The following is a 23875-nucleotide window of genomic DNA, read 5'->3' as shown; positions in this document are numbered from 1 at the left end:
AACCCAAGCCAAAGCCGCTACATTTCTTATTCGCATACGCAACCAAGATCAGTCGATCGGTTGATCGTCTTCTGAGAGACCTGTTAAATGCAGAGCAGAAAAACTTGTCGAGTTCCAAATCTAATGCGCAGCAAATGAAGCGGCGGCCCTTGCCGCAAATGCGCGTAGAGAAGAGAGTTTTTCTGCCGCCGGCACTGACATGTTGTTGCCACTGTTAAACGCATAAAAAGCATGTTGCTGCAATGCTCATTGATATTTCGATCGCGACCGTATAAAAATATTCTGTTGCCGATATGTGCTGGCAGGGCGGCTGCGACGGCGGCAAAGCGCGCAACGGCACAGAGGCACAGCGTGATACGGCACGGTTGCACACAGACCCACACTGCAACGCTTGTTGTCGCGGCAAAACGAGTAGCAAACAGGCGAAAAAATTCTATAATGTTTCGCATGAATTCAGTGTGTGCGTGCGTTTATGTGTTTGGTCAGCGACAGCTGAGCGTGTTGGCGCAAAAGTGTCGCCTGGCAGCGCTGGCGGGGCTGCGCGATCAATGCAAGCGCGAATTGTGAAGATTCACACTGACGTGGCAGGCAGGCAGCAAGAGTGTCACCAAAGGATCAAATGCCAAGAGTTTTTGCGCGCCTGCGCGTAAAATCTCCGCGACACAGAGTTGCGCGATCGCATCAGCATCAGCAACGGTTGCAGAGATCAGTGATGAGCTCGACTCGCAGAACGGCGCATATCGTCATTCACATCGCTGCATGTACGCACGTTTGTCGTTGCGATCGCTCCCTGTCAGTCATGGAATTTTGTTTTCGCAACGCATCACAACGCATTGGATTGCGAATTGCAACGGATGCGTTGCATTCCCTACGTTGTTGGATCATTCAACGACACTCGATCGCCGGTCAGTTGTGCGATGTGCTCGTGTCGCGACATTGATGATGGCGAACTTTGATGCGGTTGTTTTGGTTTGGCAGTTGCGGGCGCTGTCAGTCAGCTTCCACCAGCGCGTCAAAAACTAACACACACTCATGCGCACACACCAGCATTTATAAATAATCGAGACGGTGGAATTGAGATGCTGTCGAAGTTTATGAACTGCGCACAGGATGCGCACGCAACGGAGTTACACACATACATACGTGGCCTCGCAGGCAACTTGGAGGGTTTGTAGAGTGCGGCCAAGTAAACAGTTATGTCGAAACTTCTTCTCGAAGTTGTTAGAATAGAAAGCAAGCATCGCATTCGTCAGCACTAGGTTCAGTTATGTTAGGTCGTAGGATTTAAGCTATTTATACGTCAATAGTAGAGAAAGATCTCATTTGAAAAACTATGAATGCTAGCCATTTGTGACGCCCAAAAGCTCAGTTCTGAGTATCTATGGTTCACTCTGGGTCAGAAGGAACTCGCAGCCGCATAAGTTATTTGTATTGGTCAGCACTTACCGGACTTACGTGAGGTCCATAGAATCAGTGATGAAGCGCAGGAGAAGAATACAGGATTTGTCCGGAAAGTAAAAGGATTACTATTGTTTATTGAACCAATCGTTGCAAATCTTTATAGGCTTTCAAAATTGGTTCCTTTTGCGTCAATGCCGTGCTTCCGGCGTGCATGCGGATGCGGTGCACGCTGCTTGGATCCCCTTTCATCGGCCTTTTCAAGCAAACAAGAAGGGTCTTGACGACTTCCACGTAAAGCTGGGCTTGTTGGCCAATCTGAGTTCAAAAATTTGCGCACACGAGTCACATTGTTTTGTGTTTGTCGAAGTCGCAGGTCTCCCAGTATGATCTTCGTCAGCGACCTCTTCCCGGCACTCCAAAAACCGAGGTGCCACTGAAACACCATTTCTTCCATTTCTCGCTAAAGCAACATCTGAGTAAACCTGTTTGATAATATCACGTCTCTGTTGCAGATTTATGGAGCTTCACTGCTCAACTGACTCGATTCATTCATTAGAAATTGGAGTAAGGGTGCTTTGCCTAGCAAGTTCATCGGTTTTGCAGTTTCTGGCAATTCCACTGTGATGAGGTCGTGCACTCTGAGTGAAGGAACACCTCTCTAAAGGAATCTGCACTTACTCTGTTGGCAGCCACCTACGCTTAATAGACAGCACAGTGGTTTGGTGACTTGATGCTAGAAGTGATGGAAAGCTCTGGACAGAAGATTCCGTCTCCCACTCTTCATCTTCGAACAATCCATCCCACTTCGTTGAGGAACCAGAGTAGGGGGACTATCCCTTTTTTATTACCTTTCAAATCTATTTAAGGGTGAAATGTAAACTAATTTATTTATAAAGATATCCAAAACACGTGTCTGCTCTCCTCAGACTCTATGTTATTTACTGGGTTTCCTTTTCAATATATACAAATATCAGTGAAAAATAAATTTTTTTTTCTCTCTGCTTACCGTTGTCTTGCACGTGATACAATTATAGCAAGTTTTTGCTAATTTTGAATTATTTAAAAAGGAGCTGGCAGCCAGCAGCGCTTTGAATGTTTTTGCTTGTCACAGACAACATAAAAATGCAACATCCGTGCAACGCTCTGCTTCGGAAGCTGTGGAGCTGCGAAATATACGAGTTTCGAATATTTAACACGATCGCGTAGAATCTCGAAAAGCTCAAGTGGCAGTAAGTGATTTTTCGCACCAAAAAACAAAAAGCACGAAAATATGCACACAGCAGAGAGCAACGGCCAAGCACACATTGCAATCATTGCGCTAATTTTCGGTTTGCCGGCGTTGCTTTTTCGTTTATTTCCACTGCTTTGTTGTTTTTGTTTTGTCGAAAATAAATATTCGGCGCACAAAAACCAACCAACCGCACTGAGTAGTGCGATTCAATAAGTCGCGCTTAGCGCGACAATCAGTTGTCGTTCGGTGCGGTGAATGGCCGCAATGCTTGGCGGCAATCACTGATCAATCATTGAACGCTCGCCGTTGGCCGTTTTGATTTTCTGCTTTTCTGCGATTGTACGTTTTTGGCTAACAAATATTTATTCATGTTTACACTCGACTGATTGCAATTAAATCGCCACAGGTTGCCAGCGTTGCCATTGCCAATGCGATCACACATAAGTATTTGTAGATATATATACACATATATGTGGAGATTTGTGGGATACATGTATGTATAAGTGCGTGCTTTGCAAACGCCAATTATCGCCATAACTCCCCGGTGACGCGTTTTCGTTTGCGCTCACGTCGCCATTCCCTATCAGTGGCTCGCCTCAAATGGCCACCGGCAAGCTTAGCACATGTGTGGTATATTGGCGTTGCATGGGGTTGTAGTTGGCCCCTTTCTCAATGAAGTACCAGCAATAAGGCATCCAAAAGCGTGGGAATTTAGTTACTATAAGATTCTAAAGATCTCGGTATAAGAGTAACAACATTCTCGCTATAGATCAAAACTTGTCATTCCTGGCGATCGTATTTCAAACGGTCTAACCGTTGGCAGAAGGGATCCAAATTAAGCTTTTGGCCGTGAGAGAGGAACTCATAGTAAACAGTTCACTTCAAATACGCAAAAAACCCTTCGAGACAGTTGTACCCAGGTTTGCCACCGTTAGCGCCAGCTTACCACTATTCGACCACGGCCGTTTTCGCTCGACGTTCACGTAAGTGATTCACTTTTTAACACCAGATACAAGCTTTTTAGAAATTGTTCCACTTTGTTGCTACACAGCTGCGATTCGGAGAGGGCAATTCAGTCCATGAGATTTTTTTGAGTTAATCCGTGTTACAGAGAATATTTTCTTATATCCAACGTTGGTACCAACAGATCTATAAACAACATTCACATTTTTTCACTTTCAGCCGCTTGGAAAAAATGTAAAATTTTGAAACATTTCTTTTGGTGGTGCCAATCTTTGACTCGTGCTCAGAAAAAAATGAGTTAAGCAATCACAAAACTACCTGATGATATTCTTTAGTATGAATTATTTTATCACACTACCAGTATGTAGAGTAAATCAATAGCAACTATACAACGCGAGATACTAAAGCAAAATGTTGGAAAATAATGGATCTCGATGATGGAAGTGTTGTCTCAATAAATCCGTCCCTTGGTGCGATTTGTTGGAAAGCGACGTCTTGTTAAAACCAAATGTCGCTGAGATCACATTCCAGCGGCTCACAAATCAAATCAACAAATTTTTTTTCTGAATGAAATGTCCGCACTTGAATCTCTTTAGTTTGTTCTTCGTCCCAAATGGTGAAATTTTGCTTTTTACAAACCCATTGAGTCAGATATGTGTCCCATCGTTAAACAAAATTTGGCTCGAAAACGTCGGAACGCTCTTGGAACTTTTCAAGAGCTCGTGCACAAGCCGCATTTTGTACGCTTTCAATCTAAAATCTCGACATAAAATGCGTCAACTTGTCAATCCGAGTTTTGCAGACGGCGCCGAATTAACTCTCCACGGTCTTCGTGTACACTTTCAGCTACGGCTGATATATTTCTTCCCTGAGAGCTGGACATGTTCTATTCGGTCGAATATTATCCAATAACAAATGCTAGGTCTCAAGATAGGTGATGATGTTGCGAATAGTATTCTTAGTTGGAGATTATGGTAAGTATAAGTTGAACGAAGCGCGCGGAACATATTCTTTACAGAACCTGAATTTTCGTAATAAAGTTGAAGGAATTGTAAATGTTGTCCAAGCTTAAGACATTCTTCTCCGGCGCATAAGCGCTTTGAGTTTGTTGAATAGCCAGAAGTCGCTCAGAGGCGAATCAGGCGAATATGGTGGTTGCGGAACGATATGAGTCGTTCGAGTCGATATGAGAGTTTGACAAAAAAAGTCGCGAAGAGCCAATACAGTGCACATAGTACATTGACGTGGTGGAGGAAAGAAGGAAGGAATTTATAGTGCATCACACCACGATAACCACTTCACCTTACTCCCAGATGTTTTGTCCTTTTTTGTTGTTTAATTTTGTCGAATACATCCAAATTGACCTGCCTTTCGAGGTCTTAAAACTAGGTCCGTTCCGGTTACGTAGACCCCATTAACATTTTAACGGTACAAATATGTACACATAGCATTATTATGATAGTTTTCACATATATACCCTCTAGAGTGCGATTTACAATTTTTATCGCGCCAATTCTACATCAACACAGACTCTTACACTCCATAATTGTTATTGTAATATAGTTAAAGTTCGAGTTGTCAAAGTGCAAATTGACTGCAACGCTTCAATATTTTTTTCTCACCAATCCGAAGTGCGTTTGCCACTTGTTGCTGCTGCTGCTACTGCTGCCACTGCTGCTATTAGTATTTGCTTAGCGAAATCCATTTGTACGAAGATGGTGCGCTTGGACAGTAAATCTCAACCTTCTTCGGAAACTGATGAACTGCCTACACACTGCGAAATGAGCGACCAAAGCCAAATGTGAAAAGCGTCAACTGAGCGTTCGTTATATCGCTGGACGATACACCAAGCCCGCCATGGTTGGCCGCCTGGGAAAATTAAGTTTTTGCCCGAACGCCATTGAGTCCAAAGAAGAAGCTGCACACAGGCAGGTACGTGTGGTTAGGTATGCACTCGCGTATGCTTTGGCAAGCTGCGGACAGCAAGCGGTGTGGCTGTGTTGCAGGCGTCAGGAATGCAACAACATTTCACGAGTATTTCGCACCTTCGTTGACAGCGCGCGCATGAAAATGCACGATGCGACGAGAAAATGATGAGCGATGCGCGGTATGTGCGCAACTACAGCCATACACACATACTCAATACTATAGGCGTGTATTCGCGCGGTGGCAAGACGCGTTGCGTCGCACGCACGAGGAAGATCCGCTGCAGCCCAAAGCGTAGTGGCTGTGAGAGGTTCGCGCCTGCGCGGTGTAGTGTCTTTATCGATTATGAATTCCACACACGCGTTCGTGGTCGTCTGCAAAACTTGGCCATGCAACAACAACAATAAAAACAAATGCTTCAATTACCAACTGCTGGCCGGGTGTCAATGCGACTCTGTGCAAAACTCGCCTGCCATACTGTTGTTGCTCGTACCACTGCCGCGGCCACGGCGTGTAAATTATGTGTTGTGTTTTTAGTTGTTGTTGTTGTTGTTGTTGCTGTTGCTGTTGCTTGTAGATAGTTAGTTTTATTAATATGACTGCGTTTTCGTTGACACCTCGTTGTTGTCGTTTGTATGGTTGTTATTGTATTGCGCCATAAGAACGTACAGCAGTGTGGTTGTTGTAAGTTTTTGCTGTTCCACCATGGTTGTTGCTACAATTGCACTTGCTCCACTAGCTGTTCTTGTTATTGTCATCAGTCAGCGCAGTTGTCGTCGCTGGCACTTTCCTCTGACACTTCTTTGGCGCGCGAGTTAATTAAACGGCACTGCTGATTGGAACGTTTTCATGGCGTGCGCACGCTGACTGCCGCGGCGGCGCGCACTCGCCGGCCCCTCTCGCCCAGCTGCTGCGCGCTCATCATCATTTGTTCAACGCTTTACCACACTGCACTGCGCGCCGCTGTTGGGGCGCGTTGCGTCTTGGTTGCTTGCGCGCTGATTTATTCAGTGTGGCAGCTACTGGTGTGAGACCACCAGCCGCGCGCCAGCTCCATCAGCTCCATGCTACAGTACACTACGGCAGTTGCAGCAGCGGTAAACAGCACTGTCCGCAAAAAGTCGTTGCTGAATGTTGTACGCACGTGTTCATGCGTGTATGTGTGCTTGTGTGCGCGTTTATCGGCTTGTTCGTCGGTTGGCTGTGAAATAAGTTGTGCAGCAAAGTGTTGAATGTAATGCACTTTTTCATTTGCTGAAATTTTTTCTCAAAGTTTACACCAGATTTGCACAATTCTCAGGCATTGTAATGATTCGTATCGCTTCCATAGAAAATCTATCCACACATACATGCATAGTACATACATAATAATAGCGCATACTTATTCATATCCTCTTCTATGGGAGTGGCCGCAGTGAGGTGCTGCTTCAGACTATTGATTAAAGGTGAAATGGAAAGTTATATTTAAGTATTATGAGCATGTGCTGGCGTGTGTATGTGCGCCTTGGTATATTCGACGATATAAATTCTTTAGTTATGCATTTTAAGATTTACCTAATCGAGATCCGCTTAAAAGTCTAACACTGGAAAGCGAAGAATTCTATTGTTGGTTTTATTTGGACTGTTCCCGATGCACGGCTACATGTGTGCTCATTATTTGAATTATAGCAATAACAGCTGTGGGAAAAGAAATCATAAGGTTGAGTTTGAGCGTTCACACATTTTCCGTAAGACTGGCACCAGCACCTTAACCGAAACTTTACCACTTGTACATAGTGTGACAATCAATGTCTGATTCTGCGATGGGAATGGAATGATCGGCGCACAATAGATATTAGCTATGTGATGATATTGATATTATTGGTCTGGTTGTAAACGAGGGCAAGCCGAAATATCTCCTGTCATCAAATAAGCAGTAGTCGCACCCGTGGCTTGGCTCCCACGTCACTGTTGACAGTCATAACTTCGAAGTCGTAGATAATTTCGTCTATCTTGGAACCAATGTAAAATAACTTTTGCCCAAAAATGCTACTTTGGACTTAGTAGGCAATTGAGAAGTAAATTTCTCGCTCGATGAACAAAAATCAAGCGTGATAAATTATTCATTATTACTGTTCTGCTTTATGGTACAGAGGCGGTGCTTACGCCAATAAACAAAGCAGGCCGCAGGCTTTTAACGATTTTTTTAAAGACGTTGTTATGTACAATTATGTTATGACTGCGTTTGCTGGAATTAGAAAACATCGGATGCTTGAATCAACTTATGAGCTTCTGAAAGTTTTTTTTTCATGTACACAAGTGCTTTTTTTCTTTTTTTTCGAATTATACTGCTATTAGACATAAAGGTTGGTTATCTCTTATTTTGTTTACAACTCATAAATATACTAATATACCAAGATTGGTGCAACATTTTTTGTATTTATTTCAAGTTAGATCTCTTTATATACAAGGTGCGTTCCACAAAATATAGAACTTAAAAAAAAACAGAAAAAATTATTTTTTCGGCAAAATCAATTTATTTTATTCAAAATAGTCTCCTCAAGACAGCTTTTTGCCGTCAGTATTCCGGTCCAAGCCTTTGAAAGGCCTCTACGTCTGCATAACGCTTTCCTTTTATGGGCAAATGCATTTTTTCAAAAAGAAAGAAGTCTCGCGGTGCCATACTAGGTGAATACGGGGAGTGGTTAATGGTTAAAATGTGATTTTTAGTCATATAATCGGTCAGAAGCGTCGATCGATGAGACGCCGTTTTTGGTCGTCAGTCAATTTGTGCGGAACAAACCGTGCACACACCTTTCGTAAGCCTAAATATTCGGTCAAAATGCGATAAATCGATGTTTTGGAGATGTTCAATTCCATTTCCATGATTCACGCAAAGTTTCGATGGAATTTTCGGTGATCGCGGATTTTGATCGATGCACATGTTGATCGTCATTTATGACATCACGACCACTTTGAAAACATTGAAACCACTCGTGAACTCTTACGTTTCGGTAAAAGTTTTACCAATTTCAAAACAAAAGTTGAGCTCTTTGCTTGAGCATATTTTTCACTACACGGGAAGTATGCGCAAAATCGAGATCGGTGCACTGAGGGTCTTGCTACCGAATGAAATGTGCACCAGGTTGGAGTCTATCTTGCTCTGTTCACGACAAAAAACAAATTGTGCTTACAAACTGGTCTTAACATCAATGAGATTTTGTTTAATTTTTTGGGTGTAACTGCCGCAGCATTTTTCGCACAAGAAAGAAAATCTTGCTCTCCAACTATGTTCAATAATAATTAGGGCACCACTCTCAATTTATTGCAGGAATCAATGGTTTTATTGGGACAACACTTGGGTGTGCAGATTATTTCACTTTTTGGGCCGGTCGATTGGCAACCAAGATCGTCTAATATCACACCGTGACATTTTTTCCTGTGGGGATATATTTCTAAAGACTAAGATCTATGCGCACAATCCCGGTTCGATTCGAGATTTGAAAAAAAAATATCACATGATTCTCGACTTACCAGTCGAAATCCTCGAACGACTTATAAAAAATTGGACCCAGCGGGTGAACCATCTGACGTACCCACGACCACATTTGAAGGAGATAATGTTCAAATAATAAATCACAAAAAATGTTCTTTCGAAAGATAATATAAATAGTCCATTAAATTTGAAATTTCTGAGCTTTTCTTTAAAACATTACTAACATTACATTATTATATATTATATTATTACGTAGTCTCCCCATCAGCCAGATTTGATTTCCAGGTACTTTTTCCTGTTTCCGAAACTCATTTAGTTGTGCCTGAGCAAGCAAAAAAACTCTGTGAAAGACCCTGCACTGACTCAAAAAAGCACATCTGGAATGTGGCAATATGGTTTTCTACAATAATAAATGCCAACATAGCTAGATAATTGGAGATACGGCTAGCTGACTGCCCATTGCTGCTAGTTAAACTATTCGAAAACACCTTCCATTTATTTTCATTGTGTCTACCAAACTAAAACAAAAAAAAAAAGAAATACTTTTCAATCAAACCAAATTTATTTAAGTTGAAATTATGTTTATTTGGGAATCCATTCACAAAATTAAGCACAAATAAGCGTTTAACTACACAGCTAATTTAACTATACAGCGCTCTTTCATTTCAATACGATCTTTAAGATACACAATTGAGTTCATTTACACATTTAAGTTAATAATATTATAATTTGCCTTTGATTTAATTACAATTAATATTTCAATAAATACTTTAAATTACACTCTAACGCCTCACTTCTTCCTCTCCTCTCTTTCCCTCTCTCTCTCATTATCTCATTAGTCAAGTTAGTTCACAACCTCTACATTATCATTGCAGTCGTCAGCGGCCAGTGCTTCGTTCTGTTGGCTGCGCGTCTCATCTGAGCTGTCATCACAACAACTGCTGCGGCTACTGACGCTCGAACTGCCGCTGCTGCCACTTGATTCGTCCTCCTTGCGCGGACTCGCACCTTGCAAGCGCATGCGCTTCTCCGGTTTCTTCAACAATTCCTCGATAGAGTAGGGATTACGCTTGCGGCAGTTGGTCACGCTGCCCTGTGCTGACTCCCTGCCGCTGAGGGAGCTAACTGTGGGTGCCGCGTTTAGCGACGTCGCTGGCGAAGACTTACCCGAATCACAGTCGCTAACCGCATCGCTGGCGCTATGTGACACCAAATCGATGGTGCCCTCGATGCTAAGTGTGCTGCCAATACCGCTACTGCTGCTACCACTACCGCCGGCATGGAAATAGGCTGGACACTGAGCTTGCGCGTAGGGTAAAAATTGACTGGCGGCCTGCGCGTGTTGCGTGGAGTAGTATAGCAACGAGGGATGCCACAGCCAGTGCTTGTGTAATGCTGTGTAGGTGAGATCCTGTGCACTGAGTTGACCCGATACGGCTGACGTAACTGTAGCTGAGAGTTGTGCAAGTGTCGAATTGCTACTGCCAGCGGCGCTTATTGCGGCCATATGCGCGGCGGCTGGATGCTTAGGCGCTGGTTTGATGGGCATATCGCCAATCGTGCCCGTAACGCTGGTGGTTGCCATTAAGCGTGCCTCTTGCGTTGCGTTGACATTTCCTCTAGCATGCTCATTGGCGGCTACCGCTGCAGCGGCGGCAGCAGCAGCTGCGGCAGAGCTATAGCGGAACTGTGCTGACAAGCTGAGCGGATGTGGTGTGTGGCCGACATGCGGATGAGCGGTCATAGCGGCGAGGTGGGAAGAAGCGTGTGCGTGGTGGGCTGTGCCCAAAGGCGGTAGAGCTGAGCGATGTACCAAAGTGGCCGTGGGTACTCTAGCACCGTCGGCTGTGGCTGAGCAGCCGGGAGCATTACTACTGCCGGCAGCAGCGGCAGCGGCCGCGCTATTCGCATAGAGATGAGCTTGCGTTGAATAGGCAACAGACGACATTTGTTGTGTGGCAGCCGCGGCGGCAGCAGCATTTTGCTGACTTGATGTCATCTCATCGGTCCAGAGACCGCTATTGCGCAATATTCTATTGATGGAGCTGATCGAGGGCACCGAGGAGGGATCACAAATGCGTTGCTGCTGCAATTGCTCGCGGATTTCCCAAGCAAACATGCCACTGTTCTCCTCCTTCAATCGTATGATTTTCTTGACCACGGTGGGCGTGGCGACTTGCTGCAAAGAAACAAGAGAAGATGCTATTATTTATAACTTGCACAGAGTTACACATATGGCATGTGGCGCCTGCAACAAAATATTCAATTAAATACCGTGAAATTAAATTGTGTACGCAATACATGCAAATTGCTAAGCTCAGGTGCAACACGCAAATCGCGACAAAACTTACACCGCACTGCTGCGAGTGCGCTTTCAAGTCAGCCGCCTGTACAGGATTTCCGCAACGGCAGCGCAACAATAGTCAAGTGCTAAGCGGCCACGCCTCAAACGAGTTCATGACGAATAGCAACGGAAATGCGCAAATATTTGCAAATCAATGCGCTTTCGTATAAACGGGTGCATGCTACGACATATGTGCTATATTTATAGATATATAGATGCATTATGCAAAACTGAGTTCATAAACATTGCTTCCCCACCAACGAAAGCGCCTTGGGTTGTACCTTACGTGTCACAGGTCAATTCATTAAAAATTCATAAAACGACAGTCAGCACGGGACTCTACGCCTACTAACGCCCCTACCAAGTTTAGCTATCACCACTACCTCCACACTTCAATGCTAACGCGATAATTTCCTTCCCCTGAAATTACAGTCGTTGCTATCCGCTTCGTTGGCGATGCTTATCAGCGCTCGTACACGCTATTCTAGCGCCCTTTTATAGTCGCTGCTATGCACGTGTTTAACCTGGTCCTGCTTGTATTATGACCTAACATAATGCAACAACAATCCACAAGGCTTCAATCAACATTCAATTGAGGTGTTAAACGCATACTTTGTCCGACCATTGTTGTCGACATGGCGTGGGGGGTGGAGAACAAATAAGAAGTCAGCGAGTAAATAATGTGTGCGCTACTGTGGCGCTGATTTCACCGCCGATTCCTCTAATAAACCACAATATAAACAAATGCGTTAATGTTCGTACAATAAAAGTTTACTAAAATCATTTCCTTTATTGAATTGTAATTGCTTTGCGTGAATCCCAGTAGAGTTCCGGGGCTAATCGTGGAACTTTGGAAATTATTTTCGCTGCGCTATTAATTAGGGTAGCTTGGGTTCTTTGATTGATGGTGTTTTCGAAAATGTTGTCCACATACTCATATAGTATGTACGGTAGTTTAGGTTAGGGTATTGAAGTTGTAGTAGAAATTGTTGGAAATTGCTTCAATTGTTGTGTTGTTTAGAAAATTGTAAAAATATTGTGGGTTAGTTTGAAAATAGCCGATAGTGATAAAGTAGATTATATTTTCTATTTGATTATCTGGGAAAGTTGATTCAAGTCTAGTCTGGCTAAGGGACTCCAGCTAATCTTCAGATTAAAGTTTGACATCAGATTTAAATGTAGAAATACGTCTCGAATTTACAAAAATAAAAAAAAAAAACAAAAAAAAGCTGTAGTCAATTGAAAAACTATTCAAAAATATGTTTTCGGAGTTTCATTGGTTTACTCCGAACAATTCATAGAAATAGACCTCAGAACCACTGCACTTTATTCAGCGCCTGTATAAGTATAAAAACTGTGAGGCTCGTTACCTTGAAACTAACTCTTTTTTTTATCCGGCCGGTAAAATTGCGAGCGAATTATTTAACCGATTTACTTGAACTAAAGCATATTTTATAGACAATTTTATACTCAAGTGCGTCATAGAGCGCTTTTCAGAGAAAAATGGCATTTTTACAGCTGCTTAATTATTATATTTTGATATCGGAAAACTCGTGTAAAATTGCTACATTTTACAAAATCCATCCTTAATTTTAGGAACTCTTAAGACCCCTCTATTATGCGAAAAACCCTACAAAAAAAAGCTGCCTAATTAAAAAACAAATTCATTTCAGATAAGAAGCAAACAATGTCAAACAACAGGATCGTTGATATCTCCGCTATTTTTTTAATTTTTTTTATTTTTTGACATGTAAATGATTTGTAGTTCAAAAATACTTCTTAATGAAATCTAAACTATGTACTTGTGCCGCTTCTTCAGTATATGCCATTCATTCGAGCAAAAGTAATTTTTTTCTTAAAAATAAGTCAAGCTTTGCCTTACTCAGCTTATAGCCCAAATAGCCACGCGAAAAAATTTTACGAATTGTTATAGAGCCACATTATACTTTCATGTTAGTTGTAAGGAAGGAACGCTGATTCGAAGAGATGATTAGCATAGAAAGTATAAACTACTCAGAAAGAAAAGAAACAGAAGGTTTCACCGTTAGAACTGTCAGAATGATTTAACAGCTAATATAACGGATGTTTTTTGAGACATGTTGTTTTCAAGGAATTAATAATTTTTTGTAGTTGTTCATTTTGACAGTTGTTACTTGATTCATACTTCGTTTGTATCCTCAAAATATTCTCACTGTTTGGTCCTTATTTCTTCAAAAATGGAGCCGACCATAATGTTGCACTCAGTGAGGCACGCTATAGAGCTATGATTGATGACTTTTTCGTGCCTGAATTGGCGGATGTTAAGGTAGACGACCTTTGGTTCCCACAAGACGGTGCTACATGTCGTACAGCCAACAAAACAGTCAATTTATCGAAGAAATCTAGTGGTGATCGTATAACCTCCCGACGTGAACGGCGGCATGGCTTCAATATCGTGCGATTTAGCGCCGCTGGATTAATTTTTATTTGGTCATTGCTGACATACGGTCCCAAGTGCGGGAAAAAGTGGTTAAAAATTTGGGATCAAGGCTCGAATTCACTCGAACCAGCTGTGCGGCGGTTCAAATAATTTTTTAAACATAATGCCATACCTTTATCATTATAATAAAGCAAAAGTTCTGGTTCACAGGAATAAATTATGAGTTTTAATTCTTCTTGAAAACCACATGTCTACAAAACATTCTTTAGTTTGTCCGATTCGCCATTATTTAGAGAGCAGCAAATGAAAAGCGGATCACGTTGTATGATATGAAGAGTCTTCTAGCATTTTAGGTTCTGTGGCAATATATGCATATAATGCATAAATATTCTTGTAAAAACCAAAATGTATTTGATAGACTAAAGAACTCGCAGTTCTGAAATTATTTAATTCTTTTGAATCTATGTTACAGATCTATGCAGATGGAGATATATACTTCTAACCATAAAATAATCACAAATTATCACAGATAATTTTTGTGCGCCTATGATATGGATATTTGTTCGCACACATGTAAGTATGAAAAGAAATTTACGAAAAAATCCGTGAATTACCTCATCACACTACATAATCTGCCACTAAAGCGCTGCACAGTTAGACAACAACCGATGTTGGACAAATTCATGGGCAGCGACATTAGGAAATATTGTCGTCCGTACATGTCGGGGGCGGTTGCGCCCGTTCCCATTGCGGTGGCTCAGCGTGGCTCACGGTGGACTTTGGCGTTGCCAAGTACATATAATTATTAGCTTATCACGGCGTTGTCAGATTACAGGTAGCAAAACAGTAGTGAATAGCTAATAGCTAAGTGCGACTGACACGATCGTAAATGGTGCGTTTCGTGGAGATTACGCTTGTCATAATTTACACACTTCGGGTGCATGTGTGCTGTTTGCTTATTGTTGCTTGCGCCGAGTAAGCGCACTTGAAGCGGGCGTGTGAACCGAAATGCTCAAGTGCAGCTGTTGAACAGGATTCGCCTGCTAATTGCGGCGCGTTATCGCGTTTAATAAACGAGATTGATTTGTAACAGTTATTGAGTACATAAAACAACAACAACAAACAACGGTGCAAATGCCCTGCTTGATGGGTGGTGGTCGAGGCCGCGCTGGTCGGGATGTTCGTGCGTATGTGCGCGTATTATTGTGGCTGTGACGCGAGCAGTTGGCACTTGAGGGCGCAGCGCGTAGGATCTCCGCGCTTTATGATGGCTACTAAATGTTTTATATTCTATTATGTGTTAGCATGTTAGCATGTCATGTCAGAACGTACAAATGTAAATAAATATAAACTACTTTGCGCATTAATTTCGCCGCGAAGTGATTTGTAAGCGTTGTCGATGTCGCAGTCGCAGCCAAAACAACATTCATCAACTCTCGACAGCCGGCCATTAAAATTTCGAATCAATATTTGTACGCGGCTGAGGAAAGTACAGGTTGTAAATACGTTATAGATGTCGGTGTGTACGTTGGGTTGTCTTCTAATAGGTGTGATTGTGTGTGCGTCAGTACAATTACGTCAGCAGTCGAATTGTGCGCTATTGCTTTCCACTTGATAACGGTACTAACCGAAATTCGGTTCTTATCAACAATTTCATTGAATTGTAGCTTACCTTGGTTTTGCTGCCACCAATCGAGCCCGGTCGTATGGAGCCAGTTTCATAGAACCGCGTCAAAATTTTCGAAACGCAACCTGATAGAAAGAAAAGAAATTATTGTAATTGTAAATTAATTTCTAGTAACATATAATCCTTCCGAATCGAAGGAACTATATCAATGCTTAAAGAGAGAGAGACGGCACTTGTGGTGCAACTCTGCGCAAAAGCTGATTTGTGTAGAAACTCGTTTTATAAATTACTATAATTGATTTTAAGTCTTAAGCTTTAGAAATACAAGAAAAAGTTTTATATTTTCATTTAAAACTGCCTCAAAGCATGCAACACAAAACTTGTTAGCATTGAATATAGCGCTTTTATGACTTTAATGAGTTATCCTCATAGTCTCTGATACGAATTCAACTTTTGTTATTGCTTTTACATTTAATTTTTTTTTAAGAGATCAGAGGTGAGCAGAGAAATGGCGAATCGAAGACAGCCAAGGATGCCTAGAACCTATCGTTCCAGTTGGTGCCGACATTTACGCTCTACAATGTGCCACTAACTGATGATAATAGCCACAGAAAGCTTCTTCAGCATTCGATTTGGCTAAAACTGAAAATAATGTGTGTTTCGGCTTTAGTTTACTTCCTTAGGTAAGCTAGTTATCATAATCCACTTTGTAAAACAACGAATCTTTGGCTTTTGGAAACATGAGCGATCTTTTCCCTACCAGAGTTCGCCTCTCAGCAGTCAATTTCAATAACATTAAACAAAGGGTTCTGAGATCTTCTCTTCTGTCTTGATGTGATTCAAAATAATATGTCAGTATTTGTACTGCTATGGGCAAAAAATAGTAAGACTTTGTTCATAATTTTAAAATTCTTTAATTATTCTTCACAATCTATGTTGTCCTTCTCAAAGTAATGCCTATAGCTATAATATACTTGTATCAACGTTTTTCCTAATTGTCGAAACTGTTGTTAGAGTTAATTTCCAGAACAACTTCCAATTCACGTAACGAAGCTAAATGAGGTGAATATTGTGGATGTCGCACGTGGTGAATATTGGTAGAAAATTTGGTGAAAAACTGAAGAATCGATGCAGTATGCGACAAAAACCAAGAGTTTTCGGCCCATAATTGCGGCTATTTTTTACGAATAGCTGCAAACAAAAGACGCATAACACCCATGTGGTATTCCCTTTTAAAAGTTTGTCTGGTGAAAAGAATTCGGAGTGCATCACACCTTGATAATTGTAAARAACAGTCAACATAATCTTGATTTTTGTGATGCTTTCACATGATTTTTTCGGTTTCGGCTCACTTTTGCCACGATTGATCGTCTGTTTCCGGGTCGTAAGCATAAATCCGAAACTCATCGCCAGTAATAATACGTTTCATGACACCTAGGTAGTCGCACAGCACGTCTGTGCAACTGACGTGTCGCTGTTTTTCGAACAAAACAAAAAAAAAAAAAAAAAAAAAAAAAAAAAAAAAAAAAAAAAAAAAAAAAAAAAAAAAAAAAAAAAAAAAAAAAAAAAACAGAGTGATCCTGGTCATAACTGAAATTTGATTCCCCACACAAAATTTGAACTAAACTTCTCTTTTGAATAATTTCACTCCACGTATGTATTTCAGAAAGACAAGCGTATACTAACCACTAATAATTATTTTCGCGTGATATTTGGCACATTGTCACTGACCAACTTTGAGATAACATATTTCGCCAAAGGGCCTTTCGCACAAACTTTTCATTAAAAAGGCTTACAATTTTTTGCTTACAGTATTCTCTTGGTATACTGCTTGAGAAAAATACTTACTCACTCTGGCTTCTACGGAAATAACAAAAATTTATCCAGTAACATAAATGGCATCACACCTCAATATATATTTATATAAAGAAAGTGATTTTTTTTTAATTCTGAATGTGATAATAAATATTCAACACTCACCATGTGAGACCAGCAATTGGCGTGATATGTCGCACGGTCGTACGCCACACAAAGCCAACTCGACAATGCGACGACGCACACAATCGGGCAGTGGACGACCATTGACAAAAACGCCGCCCAGCTGATTAACGCCAGCTTGACCTGAAGAGAAAGGAATTTTAGCAATTTAGATTAATGTATTTAAAAAATATTTTAAACTTATTTTATATTATTTTAGCGTTTGTGGGTTTTCTGTAGAGTTAGCAGCAATATCGTTGGACACCTTAGAATGTTGTTAGCCAGTTATATTAAAGATTCTTAACTTTTTTTTTAGTCTTCTATGACTTTTTAATTTATTTCTGAAGTCAAAAGTTACCCATCCAAACGCCCTATAAGCTTCTTTATTGTATTTAACACTTTGTTCTTCCAGAAACAATCATTCCACGGTTTTATATTATCAACACTATTTTTTGTTACTTCAGAACAACAAAATTTTCATGTACTATATGATATGATGGTATGATCAATATGGTCTTCTGATAAAAGAAGAATTATCTTGAAAGCATTGGAAATGTTAAATGGCTAATTTACATATACATGTGTATGTATTTTTGTGTAATGTTGTTGTTTTTGGTACAAACTCATTGTGACTCATTGAATTAGAGGCGCTGTGGTAGCAAGTGCACGTCGGCGATAAGCAATTTTTTTCATGGCAGATTTAGAAAGGGATTGTGCGCGATTAGCAGCAAGCAGACCAGACAATCGACAAACATACCATATAGTTGTATACAACATGTACCTCTAACATACAAAAGAAGGAGTGAATAAATTACACAAACATTTACACTAAATCCACAACAAATCGCCGAAAATACTGAAAGTCCGCAGCCAAGCAAAGAATAGAGTTGTCTAAACGCAAACTAATTTTTAAAATGATAGCGACTGATTTCCAAACTGATAAAATCATTAATGACGTTGTCGCCATCACGACAGAGCTCTTTGTTGCAGGAGTTTTCTGTTTTGTTATTGTCTCTGTGCCATACTTGTTAGAGCAGGTGCTGTCCGCTGCTATGCCTCGGGTGCTAATCGTTTTTATCTTATTATTAAAATCCGCTATTTAAACAAATTTTTATTATGTTAATAGTTACTAATGTGTAGCGATAACGATCTGACATGTCAACCGTGGAGGCTTAGGTGGTTGGTGGCTGCTACGGAGGCAGCGACAGGTGCGCTTGCAGCTTACTTTGTGACTGAAAGAGCTGAGATAAAGCGTTAATTGCGCTTAATTGTTGACGATTCATGTCTCGTGTCATAAGTCATGCCGAGCTTATCAGCTAGTTATCAACACTTCTTGGCTGCTGCAGTGACACATACCCTTGACAGGGAATGCCTAGTTTGATACGTAGTTTGTAACATTGGTTTCTCCGTAAGCGTTATGTAAGAATTTGTTATCCAAAAGTTGCGAGTAAAGAGCTTTTTGAATGAAACATATTTCAGTCAACTGTTCTTTATGTTTTTTTAGTTCTTTGTGAGACAATCGACTCCTTCACTCCAAGACATAATTATTCACTGAGTGTTGTGTTCGGCAGTTTTCAATACATTTTTACGATGAGTGATCTAAACTGACCCCGTAGGCGCATTCGCTTAATTTTACAACTTCCCTGCGACAAGCGCAATGCAAAAGCGTTCAACTTCAACACGAGTAGATACAGAAGCGTTGCGAAAACCGTGCCACCCCCCGTGCAGTAGCGCATTCTGGTGTAAAGCAATTTATGTATGTATGAGCATATGTAGCATCTCCGAGGTGAATGCACAAAAAGCAGCAAAGTGAATTAGTCGAGGAGTTGGGGAGTGTCAGCTTGGTGTGAAGTAACTTAAATGCTTCCTGTCGCTATTTCAACTTTTACGGTAGTTTTTGCTCTTTTCAATTTTAATTTTTTATGCCTACATACTTAGCCTTTAACTCCGCTGTTTCCACCCTGATATGCGTTATGTTTTTAGAGCAGCAGTTTGTTGTATCGTAAAAATTTTTCGCTCGAGCTATTTTTTAAGGTTTGCCTCTGCTGCGAGAGTCCCGATAAGTGGAAGGCGACTTGTTCTGGTGATCGACAGGCAACAACCGACAGCAATACATCAGCACAAATGCTGCGTAACTTTTGTTGTTATTGTTGTTCTTGTCAGTCAGCTCGTGCAACTCTTATTATACGAGCAACTTGCGCTGGCCTTTTAAATACATACATATATATATATATATATATATATATATATATATATGTATGTATTTAAAAGTACATACATATACACGCAGAGTTGCCTTCAACGCATAATAGCCTTTTGTTCGCATTTTATTACACTCGCCGAGCTTGATCGTTGCTCACTCACGATGGCCGCCGTCATGCAGTAACTACTAAATGCTGCTCACACCAACAACCACATCAACAACAGCAACACAACTACAGTTACAATACTCATAAAGCCAGTTAAAACAACAACACTGCAGTAACCACGCACAGTAATGACACGAAGAATGCGCTTCGCATCAATAAAACTAATAACCGTGAAAGCAAATTTGAAGGAGGATCTCCACAGCGCTTTTGCATTTCGCGTCTCCGCTTTGATCTTTAAACAGCAAAAAACAACAACAAATTCATGTTTCAGAACTCCGCCAACGTACACAAAACGATATTATTTTAACACCTTGCCGTTGGCTCCGACGTGTGTGCAACAGGTTGAAAAGCTTGCAAGTAAACGATGGAGATGAGTTTGGTTCATCGAGTTGAATATTTTAGAAGATAATTTTCAAGGTCAAGGCGTACAGACTTGACCAAAGTATTGCCGTTGATGGCGTTTAAATTCCGACCCCCACATTTTAGGTGTGGCACTAGACAGCCTGTGCTCATTCACTCTTCATGTGACGGCAATTATTGTCAAAGTACAGAGTACATACAACAACAACGTATTGGCAACATACAAGATAATCGAGTGCTCGGTCCTTAACTACGCCGCAGCAATGTGGACGCTTGGGTATAGGAACGCAGATGAGAAATCTTCTGACATGTCAGCACACTGTCCTCCACTTGATGTCTCCTATAGAACAGCTGCACGAGGAGCTCCTATAACCACCTCTTTGCATGCCCAGCTAACCCTACACATCTGATACCAGAGCCTTCCGCTGGTTGACCTCGATGACAATTTATCTGTTGCTCGGAGGTTATGTTATTGCCTTGCGCAAAAATGCATGCCAAAGTTTGTGAAGATATCTAGTCAAATAAAAAGTTTTCTCTACAAGGACGTGGCTTTGAGGGGTCAGTTTGTATGGCAGCTGTTTACAATAGTAACTCGATGTCGGATATATATTGTTTAGGATATTCAAGACTTCAAACTGGGTATTACAAATATATGTTGAAGATATAAAAACAAAACATAAGCCACAAAATAAAAAGGCAAGCTTGAAATCTGATACGCGAGTATAACAGCCACACGTAATAGCGGTATTTATATCATTTCCACCGAAACTTGTGTTTCCTACGCCACTCACACACAATCGATCAATCAATTGAGACACCAACACTAGTCATTACTTTGAGTGCCAGTAACTCACAACTTCTCGAAAGTGATAACAAACTAATTAGAAGCGTGTAAGTTACTGGAATAGCTCAGCTTCGAGGGTGGCCGCAGGCAGTGCAACACGCCGATGAAAGTTGGACAAAGCGGCTCCCCATTATACACAATACCAAAGTCAAATAAATAAAAAATCAAAAAATCAAAGGAAAAGGAGAAAGAGTTTGCATGCTTAATTTTTAATTCAGTCGATTTTAATCATCATTAAATCAAGCAGAAAACGGCGCAAGTTTCAAATTTCAATACTAATTTTGTTCGCCTCACAAATTTAAATCACAGATCAGCAATAACAGCTAAACAACAACTATGAATGGCATAAAATACAACACGTTTTGTATTTCATGCTTGTTTGTTTGTGTTTGTGTTTGTGTAATGCCATCTATGTGTATATAGCTTCTCGTACTAAATAGATTAATGAAGCAACAAAGTCAATGAGTTGCTGGCGGCAATTATCGCGTTGTCTATTTCGTATCCGACAACGATGCGTGGCAAATGAAAGAGTTAAGACACAAACTTGTTGTATCGACAGCGACTAGTATGGCCAATCACTTCCTTGTGATAATGCGATTTTGCATGGTGAATTATGTTTACAAAATTTCGGGATTATTTTATTTCTTTTAATTGAAATTTAAATGAATCTCTTTGAAATTTAATTGAATTGCTGCGGTCGCTGCTTCGACTAATTGGGTTTGACGTTTCGGAAATGAATAGCTAATAAGAGCATAAATAATATTACGGAGGTCAGCATTCTACCCTAAACAGGGAAGAGGAAGCACAGGATTCCCTATAAAATATATATTGAGTAGTCGAAAGAGTATTTTCGTATTTGGTCAATCGATGTTGTTGCAGTCGTAAATCTCTACAGCTACCAACTACATTGTGTCACATTTAACCAAAAAATCTAATACGGGGAAATTGAAAAGTTCGTGTAGAACAACAATGGTTCGTGCGCTTCCGTTCTGGGAATTTTGAAATTTCAATTTACACTGATGGAATAATGTCTCTAGTTGGAAAATATCAAAAAGGGCGACCAAAATGTCTATTTATTTATTATTACTCATAAATATTCAAAAATATAAGTTGACATTTGTTTAGAAATACGAAAAGACTTTTTCGACTACCCAATATGTGCAAAACAATAACACTCATTTACCTGTGTGTGGCATATTTCGCGTATTTATGCCCAGCGGTATCTCAGTCCAGCGACTAATGTTCCGGCCTCCACTGCCGCCCACACCACCAGCACCAGCAGCTGCGGCGCCAGCACCACCACCACCACGTCCACGTCTCTGCACGGCGGCTTGCGTCAATGCGTCGCTGCAGCTGATTGACAGCAGCGTATCCAGCGTTTGTATAATCACTCACGCGCTCACCACCAACACACCAACACAAGCAACCACAGCGCTCGCCGGCTACTTCTATTTCGGGCCAGTGGTTACACTTTTAATGGCGGCTTATCGCTACGCTTTAATCACTCGCGCAATAAAATTAGAGCTGAACTATTTTCTTCTTCTTTTTTCACTGTTTTGGTTTTTTATTTCCCAATTTCGTTTTCCGTGTTTTGTAAACTTCTTAAGGTTTATTGCAGTATGGCGTCGCCGCTGAGATTTATTTACACGCACGCATCCACAGTTGAGCTATGAAAAAGTGCGGCGCGCTGCGTATGGCGCGGTGTTGGAGCGTCTAATGCTCGACTGCAAAGTCGTTGGTTTATCAGTTAATTTGCAGACCTTGGAGTTGTTGCTCGCTGTTGCTTGGGTGCGGTCACTGCTTGGCTTTTTGTCTCGGGGCAAGTGTCTCCAGAATCCCGCGCGCAATCTCGCTTCACTCTAATATTGCAGTTAACAAATTTTTTACGCGTTCCACGAACTCATTTAATGTGCTGTAATTGGAAATTAGTGTGTTAGTTAGGCGTATTCTAGATTACACGGCTGATATTACATATGTATATGTTTTTAGATTTATTGTTGCGTAATAGTATGAAGTACTTTTGTGACTTGAGTGATTTTGTTTTGTAAACGCTAAGGTTCTACTAATTTTTGGGAAATGTTCTTATAAACTCTGTGGCTGCTGATTAGTCATGGATATGCGTATTTAGTGCCATTAGCAGCATTTTGGACGCACCCGTTCGTCGCCAGCAAATGCATTTTTTACTGCAACACAGCAGCTTCAACAAGCGCATTTAGTGCTCGTTAGTTTTTGTTCTCATTAAAGTTGTTCTAAAAAGCACTGAGCTTTATTGGAGGTTTGAAATTGACTCTTTGCTAGCCACTGCCTGCAAGAGTCACATTGTGGTAATTTTAGTGAGGCTAAAGTGGCTTAAATTTCGAGTCCTTCACATGTCAAAAACTTTTCCTTATATTTTGATACCTTTTTCATTAATGGAGTTCTTATCCTATTAATATTTGTAAATACCTGCCAAAGCTGGGTGCAGAGCCACAAATTATGTGAATGTAAGCATCACAATAATTTAGATATTAGTCAAGAATTTGTTTATTTACAAATTTTGAAAAAGAAAAATTCAAGCTACTTTTGTCTTTATAAATGTATTATATGTAAAAAAGCAGGTATCTTACAAAAGTGACTAAAAATAACTACGCTATTGTCAGCTTCAGCTCTTGCAGCTGCAAAGATGTTTATCGAAGCTGCAGCTAAATGCAATTATAAGCGACTCTTATCTGGATGTCTTGCATTTGAAAATATGTGTTTAAGAAATTGCAAAGTTCGAAAAACTAGTGTAAATGTGATCCTAAGCGTTAAAAAGAATGAATTGACATCACACCCTTATTTTTTCTGGATGAAATGCCAGTTCTTGAATCTCTTCAGCTGATTCATCCTCCCATATTCAACAATTTTGATTTTCTTATATACTCATTGAACCAGAAATGGGCCTCATCGCCGAACAAAAT

At 40.8% G+C, this 23875-nt stretch overlaps 1 protein-coding gene across 1 annotated transcript; it reads right to left on the bottom strand.

Annotated features, from left to right (window-relative positions):
* Window positions 1-9791: 9791 nt before the first annotated feature.
* Window positions 9792-22184, bottom strand: LOC108967682 (paired box pox-neuro protein). Its single transcript, XM_018931256.1, has 4 exons — window positions 22120-22184; window positions 17367-17507; window positions 15432-15511; window positions 9792-11175 (listed from the first exon to the last, which is right to left on the bottom strand). The coding sequence occupies exons 1-4, from the start codon at window positions 22130-22132 to the stop codon at window positions 9841-9843; spliced, it is 1569 nt and encodes a 522-aa protein (XP_018786801.1). The 5' UTR covers window positions 22133-22184; the 3' UTR covers window positions 9792-9840.
* Between the last annotated feature and the right edge of the window lie 1691 nt (window positions 22185-23875).

This window comes from Bactrocera latifrons, unplaced genomic scaffold (assembly GCF_001853355.1).
Source record: "Bactrocera latifrons isolate USDA-ARS-PBARC rearing strain unplaced genomic scaffold, ASM185335v1 scaffold_195, whole genome shotgun sequence".
Taxonomy (NCBI): Eukaryota; Metazoa; Arthropoda; class Insecta; order Diptera; family Tephritidae; genus Bactrocera; species Bactrocera latifrons.
The sequence above is the reverse complement of the archived record's forward strand: the minus strand, read 5'-3'. Positions and strand labels throughout refer to the sequence as shown.